At 41.7% G+C, this 12,657-nt stretch overlaps 1 protein-coding gene across 3 annotated transcripts; it reads right to left on the bottom strand.

The window, feature by feature from the left end:
• Positions 1 to 1,506: 1,506 nt before the first annotated feature.
• Positions 1,507 to 11,811, bottom strand: ZNF518A (zinc finger protein 518A). 3 transcript variants are annotated; one of them, XM_055812374.1, is made up of 3 exons: positions 11,665 to 11,811; positions 9,621 to 9,739; positions 1,507 to 7,193 (listed from the first exon to the last, which is right to left on the bottom strand). In XM_055812374.1, the coding sequence occupies exon 3, from the start codon at positions 7,073 to 7,075 to the stop codon at positions 2,429 to 2,431; it is 4,647 nt and encodes a 1,548-aa protein (XP_055668349.1). In that variant the 5' UTR covers positions 7,076 to 7,193; positions 9,621 to 9,739; positions 11,665 to 11,811; the 3' UTR covers positions 1,507 to 2,428. The 3 variants fall into 3 exon arrangements, with proteins under 3 accessions (XP_055668349.1, XP_005238995.1, XP_055668358.1); XM_005238938.4 differs by lacking the exon at positions 11,665 to 11,811 and adding an exon at positions 10,920 to 11,588; XM_055812383.1 differs by lacking the exon at positions 9,621 to 9,739.
• Between the last annotated feature and the right edge of the window lie 846 nt (positions 11,812 to 12,657).

Genomic DNA, 12,657 nt, shown 5'->3' with positions numbered 1-12,657 from the left:
AAGATTGTGTAACAGAACCTTATTTCAGTGTTTCCTGGCTTTACAATGTTCTTCACATTCATGTTTAAGGTTACCCACTCTATAGGAAAACAAACTGGAGGAAAAAAAATCCTATTACAGTTGTCACACTTGTAACTCATCAACACAGAGAAAACCCCCTAACTCTACAGCAGAATTTCCACCTTAGTGCTAAGTTACTGTTAACAACAAATGGTCATCCTTGGTGAAGTTGTGCTGAGTAGGTTTTAGCAACAAACTTCACCGCTATTTCTGCCAAAGAAGGTAACGGCAACGTCCAGAAATCAGGAGTTCAACTTCAGGGTTTATAGGAGAGCAAGCTGAGGCAGCCAATAGATGCTTCCAGTCAAAAAAGCTTAACATTTTTGTCCTTTCCTAAAGCTGTTTCTTTCCAATACACTTCCTCACCACTGTATTAGTCTTCTTCAAAGTTCCTAGCCAAATTAATGTCAGCACTGAAGCGTATTGTACAGCACAAAATGATCTGATTTTGATACAGAACACTCCCCAACTGTACATTAATTCACCCAAACTACGCTGCCTTGACTGTCTCGGGTACTTCAGTTGACTCCCATATGTAGCTCATAAGCTACAAGTGCACCTCCCTGCCAACAGCAAGAAAAACATATCTAGCTACTGAAGTAATTTTTTTGCAGCCATTTTCATTACAACACTTTTAAAACATAAGTTGAATTGTTTACTGGTGACATCCCTGTGATATCCATGAAAGACTTCCAAATGTTTCATTGGTAGTAAGTCAATTTTCACTTTCACTTTATGGAAACAGTCACAGAGAACTACCCCCCCTGGGCTTGCATACAATCTAAAAGCTCAGAGATTTAAATGCCCCAGTCCTCTCCAAGTCTGGTATTCCATTTTGAGTTTTTCCATTAATACTGCAGGAAGCTGACTTACACACCTAAGATGTCATCTTCCAGTACTCGGGCAAAAGATGCCATATGGTAAGGGCACTCCTACTGAAGTCTGGATCTAGCCTCCAGGTTCATTAAGAATCTGGAGGACAAAGCCTCTGTACATGATAATTTCTGTGGATTGTAAGAACCTTCATTTGTATACTCTCAGTCACTATGGATAAGATAAGGTCTTTTGTTTACATACCCTCACGTAAAGAAATCCCTAAATCCATAAAGAAATCGCTATCCCTAAAACTCGAAAGTAGGAAGCAAGCAGACTCCTAGGAATATTACACTACTGGCCTGTAAAATGAAGGAGGAATAACTCAAGCCTTGGGTTTGCCAAACCCCTGGTACCCCAAAAGGCAGTTCATCTGAATAAGCAATAGCAGAAAACACTATTTAGTCATTATGGGGGCAAATTACATCCACCTGGAATAAAACTGTAATGCAGTTACAGGCCTGAAATGATGCTTTGCATTTCACCATACCCTGGCCTTCCATATGTGGCAGACATAGCATAAAACAAAATACAAATATTTTCTATAAATGCTCACAAGTCATACTCTGGAAATACAAGTTATAGCAAATTTAATAGTGACAGAGCCAATACAGATTAGGAATGTTCACCATTCTTAAACACCATATACATTACAAATACATATACTGTATATTTTCAACTGATTCCATTCTCAGGCTCACCGTATTAACACAATCATAACATGTTTTATTAATTTATATGAAAAATACTTCACTAAGAAAGTAGACAAACTGCACAGAAATAGTACAAGTGTCATGTGCATAGCAATATAGCTTAAAGCATTCACATATGGCTTTGTTTGAATGAAACTATTGGGGGAAACGGCCCATATGGACCTATGGTTACACAGTGGACATAATGTAAACTGCTTCACATCTTTTAGGCACTTGCTAACAATAGTGTTCAATCCCTGAAAAACAAAATCAAGAGCTAACAAGTGAAAATAACAAAAATCCCAGGGTAACAGCTGTGTGTAGTTGAAAAGATTTTAAAAATTGGTTTTAGTAGTGCATGCACAGAACTGAAAAAGGGAGGGGGGGGGCGCGCGCTGGCAATTTCTGTGCAAGAATTATACCAAATAACTGAAAAGTACAAAAATATTTACATGTTTAGGGGGTTTTAAATATGTACAGAACAAGAGCCCTGAACACTCATTCTATAGAATAAAAATATAGGACATGATAGTAGTAACAAAAAATAATATATTTTTGTGGAATTGTATTTGCAGTTAGTTACAAGTTATCTAAATCACAAAGCTCCTTGATCCATCTCAAAGCTTGATGGCAACAGAGAATCTCCTCTTCCTTTTAAAACACAAGCACTTTGCATCATTTTTAAACTTCAGTTAGAATACTGAAATACAAAACAAAATTACTTGTGTATCCTAATTCAATTGATTCTCTTTTAAAAAACGTATTGTATGGTATTTAAGTTTTATTCTCTTTACTGGTCATCATTACATTAATAAATTCCAATCTTGAGTAGCCTCCATCAGATGCCTCTGTCCATGTCCTACCCAATTATCCTGATTGTCAAATATTCTACCACAAAACCAGCAGCTAAACTTAGCTTTCAAGGTATTATCAGAGGTAGTTTTTACAATCTGATAATTGTTTTTGCTAGTCTTTTTCAGTGTCAACTTTAAGACAAATCTTTCTTTTACAGGGCTAATAGGTTTTATTGTCCTGTGCCTCTTTCGAGAAAGATCATCAGTAGTTACATCCAAAGGACTGCAGAAGGCCGGCTGCAGAAGTGCTTCAATAGTTCTTTTTGACAATGAAACCTTAAGAACATGTCCCTTAAATTTAGCAATGGTTTTCATTACATTTACAACTTCTGGAACATCTGCATCAGGATGGTTAAGCACAACAACTGGTTGATTTCTCCGAGGGCATTTTACAAGCTGTTTAGAATTAAAAGGAAGTAATTTCAAAGTCCTCACAGTTTCTTTTGACGCCCTTGGTTTGTAAGGGCCACCTGTTTCACTAACAACTTCAGCTTGATTCTTTTCCTTACACTTTCTGTGCAACATTACCTTCTTTCTTGGAGGTTCTGGGCAATTATCCTTACTCTTCCGTTTGAAATTCTTATTTCTTTGCACACCCACAGTTTGTGAACTTTTAGACCCAGTTTGTTTTAAACGAGGTTTTACTTTTGCAGTTCTGTGTCGGGTGCTCCATGTGGACTTATGACTACCAAAGTTATTCCTGTTGTTAGCAGTTATTACTTGCATACTCTCAATAGAACCTTGTTGCAACCGTGTTCCCGCAGACTTAGAATAAACAGGTTCTACAGGAGGAATGCAACATGCTGGATTAGAGCTTGCCAAAGAGGCATTTGCTGGCGTTAACCTACCTGGTAAGATTAAGGCATCGTTAGAAGTAAGATTAGTTTGTTTCTGTGCTAGTGCAGGAGTAAGGGACTGCGAGCTATCCAACTGTAGTGAGGGCACCGAGTTGCTTACTGACTGAGTGGTATCAGCCAGCGTATCTGAAGTAGAAGTCTTAACTTTCAGCAAAAGCTTTTGTTGCATGGCTCCAGTTTTCTTTGGTTGAGAATTTTGATAACGAGCATTATCCTGAAAAACACTATGTTTATGAACTACAGCCTTGTTTGGTGTCATACATTTCAAAAAAACTGCCTGCTGTCCATCAGGCAAAAGTGCATAAACATGCTGTTTCTGTTTAGTTTGCTGTTGGTTTACTGACTCCAAGGAACGAAAGACAGCATCCTCATGCTCTGGTAACACCTTCACGGAAGAAATTCCTTTCACAGATGACTCTGATGAGTTTGTAATTACAAGAGGTCCTTTGAATGGCATACTATTCAATGAGTCATTTGCTGTACTACATGCTCTCCTATTACAGGAACTTCTTACGCTTCTGAAACTGTCATTTTTCCCCTCCACTTTTGAAGCTGGTATGGTTATTTTACCATATTCTCTGGATGCAACTCTCCCTAAAACCTGAGAACTATCACTAGGGACATTTGCAACTGTTCCAATTGCCCCGCTAAAAGTCAAAATCATTCCAGGTCCTTTATTTAAAACAAAAGATGCAGGTACACCTTTCGTCACACGCCCTTCTGACGAACTGGTCGATGGAAGAGACTTTCCTGAAACCACCTGTAGTCCAGGCTGGTTAGCAAGGTGCAAAGGAACAAAAAATCCTGACGGGGAGGACTGAACTAAAAGGGTTTTCTTCTGTTCCTGAATAACTGGTGAAAAGCTGCTAGGACTTTGCATTGTAGACACTATTTTATCTTTTACTAACTGCTGCGTTACAATTGTATCTGTATGAGTTTTTAGCAATGTACCAGCACCCGGAGTTCTAGATAAACTATCCATTCCCTGTGAATCAAATGACGTTCTGGGTGTCTGTCTCTCTCTCCCACAACGCGTACCATCATTTGTGCTACATCTTGTGTTCAACTCTCTCTTATATAAATTAAAGCCCACATTAGAAGGAGGCCTCTGAAAACCACATGCAGTTGCAGAGCTTTTTAAATGTGGAAAGGCTTTATGCCCCGTCTCATGACCAGAAAGCAGCTTGTCAGAATGAAGTTTTACACAGTTATTTGACTTGCTGGGGGATTCTTGCTGAGTAGTCGCTTTCACTTTTAACACATCTTGCAGTAACTGGTTTATTTCAGGCGATAAATAATTAGCTGCCTGCTCACTCTGCAAGGAGAAAACTGATGTAATTTTAGGCATTAAGACTGAATTAACACAATCAGAGGCATTTTCTTGGAATTTCTCTGCCACATTCTCAAAGCCTTGATGTATGTCAGTGTCCAAATACTGTCGGCCACTATGCTGGTCCTCCATAAAACACTCACTGTCAACAACACATTTAGATTGGCTTTTAAAAGAGAGAGAGTTATTCCTAGTGCTTATGCATCCGTAGGTTTTATTAATATTTGACTGGGCTGATACAGCCTTCTCTGGTTTTAGGCCTTTCATCGACTCTGAATATGAAGATGCAGATTCATTTCTCCTACTGTTTTGAAAAGAAACTGTTTTGCAAGATATAAATTCTTTGTATCTGTCATCTGTTGACATCTGAATGCTACATGGATTATCCGAAGTATCCATTTTGGAATAGTTGTGAAAAGACAGCAACCCTTCATTAGAAGAATCCACTGAAGTTGAATAATAGAGATTATTAGTTCCGTTACTATTATTCAGGCCATGATTTTGTATTTTCAGTTCAGGAAAGAAGGGCATTTTCATAGGGTCACAGCAAAATGTATTTGTAATAGTGGGTGGTAATACCTGAGGCTGACTTGGAGGACTATAGCTTCCCCACGAGATATTACTTCGAGTTCCAACTTTTGTCACCTCATCACACAGAGGTACAGTTGAGCCCAACTTCATTGGCAAATAACTCGAACTTTTTCCTACAGCTACATTAGAAGGTGCTACAGTTTGAGAAACACTCCTACCATACAATAAGGAGTTATTTTGTTTTTCCACTTTTGTTTTTCCTGAATGAGGAGCAGAACAAGATAAAGGTGGGGAGGTTAACGGGTGAACAGAATTGTTCTTTAAGGTTGACTGGTCAGTTACATGTGGTATAGCACCAGATGACAAGCCACAGGGATCAGCACGCTGTAGCAAAGGAGATACAGAACAGCCTTTAATAGGATCAGCTTTCTGACCCAGCAAATGTGTATTTTGCTTACTTGTAGGTAATAACTTTATAACAATATGTTGTTTTCCATCTACCATTTTAAATCCCATAAATTTAGCGCTGTAATTTGCTGGAATGCATATTTTATTGTTTTTGACCATCAATACCGTTGGCCCATGAACAGCATTTTTCAATAATCCCAGGCCGTAACTTGTTCCATCACCTGCTTTATTGTATTGTGCAGTAGTTGCAGAGAGCATTCCACCCATGAAATTATGCTTTTCTGCATATATATTTTGATCTTTTTCTTCATTTGCTTCCACATCTCTCACACACTGGTTCAGCTCCTCAGCTTTTGTTTGAATTTTATTCACACTTCTTAGCACTTGTGCATTTTCTTCTCCAGTGTTGTCACTTCCACTGCTTGGTTTTTTCCGTCTCCAGAGGGCTTTTTTTGATGCTCCCATTTTATACCTTCTTAAAACAAGCTTCAGTCCTGCTGGCGTTACTCTTTTTTCACATTTATCCTTTTCCAGTTTTTCTTTCGCATATAAGTGGTCTCTATGCAAAGCTATGATGTGTTTTAAAAGATAATCTTTCCGTGGCGTGCTGTAACTGCAATATTGACAACCAAAAGGAAACATACTGGTATGAACAAGAAGATGGTTCTGGAACTCCTCTTTTGTAAAGCTTACGTGATGGCATTTTCCACATTTATATGCAATCTCATTATGTCTGTGAATGTGCTGAACAAACGTGCCCACATCCTGGGTAGAAAACCCACATTTTTCACATTGAAAGTGACCATTTACACAATGCTTTGATGTGAAGTGTTTTGTCAAATCCAACAAAGTGTACATATGCTCATCATTACAGAGCTCACATTTTACTAAAGTGCTACGATGGGTGCGTCTATGCTGTTTAAATGACTGAAAATCATTAGCTGAGAAGTTACACATCTCACAAGGATACAAAGGCAACTCGCCATAGTGTAACAGCTGAAAATGTTTCTGTAGATCATTTGGGCTGTATCTGATGTTATCCTTGCACTTCGTACATGTGAAATTCAGTATCTTTGCTGCAGTTTTCAATCCTTCTTCAAAGTGCACTTCTGGTTTATTTTGCAAGTGGCTTCCCTCTGAACAATTGGGATTGCTTCCATTTATTTTCTCAAAACTTAAGGACTTCCTTGCAGTTTGCTGCCTACACTGAAAGAGTTTTCTAAATCTATCAACTTCATGTTTCATTAATACTTCATTTGGAATTTCCACCTTGGGTAAATCAATTTTCACATTTTTTAGTTTGTAAGCAAGATTGACATCTAAAATTGCTGGTTGAGTCATCATACTTAAAGGATCATTCACCAGTGCTTTTTCCAAAGTAGTATCTGTAGAAAAATTCTTCGCAGCATTGTGTTTTAACAGAATAATTTGATTTTTATCACAAAAAACATGTTCCTTTTCAGATGGCATGATTTAAGGTTTTCCTTTTCTTTAAGTGAATTCTTGAGATTAGTCTTAGTTCCTGCAGCAAACAAGACCACTGCGCCGAGTTACTCTCAAGGTTCTAGAACTTCCCCATTTTATTCTCCTGAAATTAGAAAATAAACAAAACAAATATTTTAGAACTAATGCAATTAGAACACTCATTACAATTCACTAATACATACATGCCAATCTTGGAAGTTGTTGATTTTTATAACAGCATTTGAAAGAAAAAAAAGGAGGCAAAAAAAAAGAGACATTACTGCTGTAACCTTTTGTTTGTTTGTGTTTGTAGGTGCGGGGTCCCCCCACAAAATATACATAAATTTTGAAAAATAAGCTTTAAAGAACAACATCTACTGAAATAGGAAAACCAATGCCATCAAATTTTGGTTTTCTCCCACCAGGACAGCCTGTAAGCATGAGAAATTCCAAGAGCTGCTTTTTTTAAAATGAAGCTAGCACTTATTACTTGTTCAGGATTTCAAGCAAATAGACACACAGTACCACCTCTGTGCCATGGATCACTAACTTAACCTAGCTGAAGTACTAAAAACAAGTTAAATTCCGCAGGAGTTGATATTTTTATTACTCAGGTTTCTACTCTATTAGTAGCTAACTGCTATGCTTAAAAAGAAAAGGGGGGCAGGGAGAGGAATAAAATTCTGACACAAGATCTACTTCACTAATGGAGACATCACCTTTATCTACACCAGAAAACACACCACACTCATCTAAAAATCAATTTTTTGCATGACTGTCTTTAGTACCACAAAAATCTAAAGCACTCAAAAGTTAAGTGATTTCTCACCATACGTTCCTGGGTATATGTTAACCTTTTAAGAACAAGTGTATGACTGACAACAGCACTCCTCTATGGATTAAGAGGCGCAAATTGTTATGGTCAAGCATCATTGTCTTGCTACAGACTTAATGTCAGTGTTTCCGTAACAGGCTGCACTGACAATTTATAGCAGCTCAAGTTTATGCTTAAACAACTCTCCCACATGTCAACATAAAATTAGCGGAAATGGAACAGCAGCAAAAACAACTTGGATTTTGACAAGTGAAACTGAAAAGGAAGAATAGTTTCTTCACTAACATGTAACACTTCTTACTAAGAACTTTTTCCATAGTAGAAGTCACAGTGTCACTTTACCAGCACAAGTTGGTAAAGTGTTAGTTGAAATCTGATCAGCAGCTCCCTCCGCTATTCTCCTGCCCACCCTGAAGCAACACAGGCTTGCAACTCATTAGATCACCCTATTTATTCACATTCTAACTGAAAGAATGATCACATCCCCTCCCACATTGTGACGAAGTAAAGAGCTGCTTCTAGAGCTCCAGGCTATCATAAGCATCACCACGAAGGTCTTCCAAACGTTTTCCCATAGTCCTGGTGAGATGGGAGTATCTAACATTAGACATCTAAATACCTGACAAAGAAAATAAGAGACTGAAAAATTTTCATGGCCATGTTCATATACCACAGAAAAAAAAGCAAAACACTTTTTTAAACATATGCTTTATTGCATTTCTTTAGAAAAGATATTGTTTTCAAGAATTGTGCAGAACCGCTAATAAGAAAAGCGGACTTCTGACATTTCATACAGGCTCTAGTATCAAATAAGACTCAATTTAATTGTGTTCTCTAACTATGAGACCTGCAAGATTTCAACTATACATTTGATATTCAAGAAACCAAAACAACCCACAAGCCACAAACACACACACACACACTCCCTCCCTCCTTGGGAGTCTTCCCAAACTAAAACATTTTAGGTACAGAGTTTAATAATTTATTTTTTAAAAAAACTCAGTGACACATTTCCCATCTTCCATGCAGGAGATTAACACATGGGATATTACTCTACTTTGAGCCTTCAGAAGATAACAACTCATCTACATTACATTTTCACTATAAAAAAAAAAAAAAAAAAGTACCATATTACAGTGCTTTCTCTTGTCAATGGCAAATCTCTTATTTGAACAGAAGCAAGATGAACTCCCACATAAAGAATAAGTAACTAAAAACAGCCTGGACTTGTTTGCTTGAAGATCTTTTTTAATACACGGGTGCAACACATGAAAATTACAGATTGCATGATGCAATACATCATTCTGATGGTAACTGCCCATCATTCAGATTAACACTGTCAAATACTGAAACCTGAAATATGTACACAATTAACACTATAAAAATCAGAAATGGATAGAGTGCTGCACAGAACAAGTCTCAGGCTTTTAACATGGGGCCGATATGGTCCTCAGTTTGGCAACATTTCACTAACTGGATAGAACATTTATGTTTGGCAAACTCCAAGGTGGGTATTTTCAAACCAGGTTTGAAATCTCCTTCAACTAATTAACTACATAAATTACAATTTAACTTTGTTACTATTGTGTGCCATGCAACTATTGACAAGCACCTGCAGCATGACAAAAAAATATTTACTAGAAACAATCAAATAGTAAAATAGAAATATCCCAGGGATCTTTAAATGTACATTATCAAAGTAGCAGTCAAACTTACACATTAAGAAAAGACTTGACTTCAAGTCTTCATCCTTTAACATTTTTCCACACACAGAGAAGAGGTAAATATGTAAGACTCAGAAAAGGCCACAGTCAGGAGAAATACTGAAAAAAGATCTGAAAACAAAAGGAAAGGTATTTTAAAAGGTCTAAATACAAGCAAAACAAAAAGCTGAAAAGCACAAATCCTTCACAATTTTACATTATGTGTATTTTTAATACAATGAAGATGGAAACACTGTAAATACGCACTGGGTTCTCTCCCAAAGATGACCATCAAATACAATACAAATCCTAAATTAATGAGTGGGAGTAAAAAATAACTAACAAACTCCCTTAACAAGGCCTATTTAACCTTAGCTTTGTCACAACATCTCAGGCATCCATAACTGGTAAACGTAAGTATATGAGAACTCAAAAACAAGACAGAAAGAAGTAACTGGTACCTCAGTCCATCAACTTTTAACTTGAAATCGAAAGACACCTTCTCTTAAGTAAGAATTGTAATAAATTCTATAGCAAAGATCTAAATATAATATTATAGAAAGTTTTGCCAAAGCCTGGGAGGAAGGTGGAATATTACATGCACAATACCATAAACAAGTAGATTATAAAGCAGATATACTGAATACAAACCCTGAAAACACGTAAGTACGCGCCACAGTTAACTCTCATTAAAAAACAAATCACTAAGCACAAGTAACCACTTGAGGCTCTAAGCCTCAATTCTCTTCCCCAAAAATGCTCCAATATGTCAGAATTTTGTTTCAAAGAAGTACACATAGAGAAAAACGTTTTAGCTATACACTTTAGTGAGAACTGACAAACAGGAGCAAGACACTCCTACATTAGGTATCTTTTATAGTTTTTACATTTAGAACAAAAATCAGAAATTCAAAATACATTTCAAGGCAGGTAGTATTTTCAAGATTTCTGTAAAAATTATTTACACTCATTTAAATTTTAGAAAGCCAGAAAAAAATTCTATGCTAAAGTACTTTCTGTGCTTGGTCCCATCCTACACGTGTCTGTAAATTTCAAGTGGTGCCTTAACCTGTGCAAAGACCTGGGCACACGCAGGAACTTACAGAACTAGATCTTCAGGAGCTCACAGACCTAGACCTTCTGGCGGTCAGATACAATCTATCAGACACAGCAAGACGCTGCTTTTGTACAAACAAAATATAAAATAAATGACCAAATCACTCCCAAAGCTAACAAACCACGCCACACGGCGAACTTGCCATTTACAAGAACTGTAGCTCAGCGCCCGAGCGACACACGGCCGCGCACGTACCTGCAGCCCCCGCCTCAGCCCGCACGTGGTGGCGGGGCCGCTCCCGTCCCCCCGGCTCGGGGCTCCGGACCCCGGACCCCACCGCCATCGGGGCGCGGGCTGTCCCCCGGGCCCGGGACGAGGGGGTGAGATAGAGCAGGGCCAAACAACGAAGCGGTCGGGGACCTGGGCCCGGCGGGGGAGCCCCCGGAGCTTCCACCGCCTCAGGGCCGAGCCGCGGGACCCACCCGACCGGGTGCTGCCCGAAACTGGGGTGGGGGCGAGTGGGGCGCCTCCCGTCCCCGGCTCGCCGTTGGGAGCCAACCGGCCCCGCGGCCACCCCCGGCTCGCAGCGCAGCCCCCGCCCCACCGCGCCGCCCTCCACGGGGCGCCCACACGGCCCGGGGGGCGCCGCGCTGCCCGACACCTCGCCTGGCCGCTCGTAGCCCGGCGGAGGGATACGGCACCACAGGCGCCGCCGGCCCCAGCAATGAGGCATCCTCGCTCGCTCCCCGCCGCGGCCAAGCGCTGCCCGCGGTCCCCGGACACCCGCTCGCCAGCCCCGGCCGCCCCGCCAACTTCCCACGGCCGCAGGGGGCGGGGGGCGCGGACTATTTAACGTCTCAGCCCTACTAGAGGGCGGCTTCCTGCCCTGCTGGGGCTCGCTCCTCCTGCCGCTCCTCTCCGCCGGAGTCCGCGCCGGGCCTCCCCGTCCCGCCCGGCGCGGGGACCCCGGCTCCCCGCCCGGCGCCCCTTTCGGAGTTACCTCGCCCCGTTCCATAGCCCGGCGAGTCGCTGTTGGCGGCCATAACAGTTTCCATCCGGGGATTGTGGGGCTGCGAGCCCAGCGGTGGAGGCGGCCGCGGCGGAGGGATACGCGTTCACCTGAGGGGACGGACGGCGGCCGACGAGGCCCAGGGCGGGCGACCGCTGGGTGGGGGAGGGGTGGGGCGCACAGACCCCGGTGGGGCGGGCGGCTGCCCCGGGGTTGGCGAGGCGGCGGCACCGACAGCCCCGCTGCCTTCCCCCGCCCCCGCCGCCTACTCCTCCTCCTCCGCCTGGGATGCGGCCGCGGGCGCTGGGGCAGCAGAGAAGCACAGTGCCGGGCCGCCGGCGGGAGGGCCGAGGCCGCCCGCACCCCAGCCCCGCGGCCTGCCGGGCGCCTGCTGCCGGCCGGGCCTTGGCCCTAGGGCCGGGGCACACGGGGCCAGCCTGGCCGCACGGCCCGGCCTTACCTGTCAGTGGTTCTGCGCCCTGGGCCCAAGGCAGAACAGGCCAGGCTCGAGCGGGCTGGCAAAGCTAGTGGCCCATCTGAAACGCCCAGGACGAAAGGCCCTGCCTTAGGCTGTTTGTGGCCCACCCTAGACTGGGTTTGCCAGGCTGCGTAAACACAATTGATAGAGGGTATCGGCAGAAGGTGGCAGCTGAAACAGAACAAGGTCTTAAAATGAAAGGATTAGTCAGGATGAGTTTGGTAGAATGCTCTGGGTGATGCTCTGTTTGTGTCGAGAAAGGAATGTACACTGAATAATTAGAAAAGATAAGGTGGGCATCTGAAGGAGATAAGGAGACCATCAAGTCAGGAAATCGTTGAACAAAGAAAATTGAAAGGTCTACTCCACCTAGATCCCACCTATTGTGAATGGAATGATTAGGTGTCAAAGTCAAATGAATATGTATGTAAAGACGTTGTGTAACCTCTCACGAAAACTGTATAAAATACCTAACTTAAAACTTGGGAGCTAGTTTGTCTGGTTCG

Source organism: Falco peregrinus, chromosome 1 (genome assembly GCF_023634155.1).
Source record: "Falco peregrinus isolate bFalPer1 chromosome 1, bFalPer1.pri, whole genome shotgun sequence".
In the NCBI taxonomy this organism is placed as follows: Eukaryota; Metazoa; Chordata; class Aves; order Falconiformes; family Falconidae; genus Falco; species Falco peregrinus.
This window is presented reverse-complemented; position numbering and strand designations above follow the sequence as displayed.

Coding starts and splice junctions, on each gene's coding strand:
- ZNF518A (XM_055812374.1), bottom strand. CDS start 7,075: ATGCCATCTGAAAAGGAACATGTTTTTTGTGATAAAAATCAAATTATT.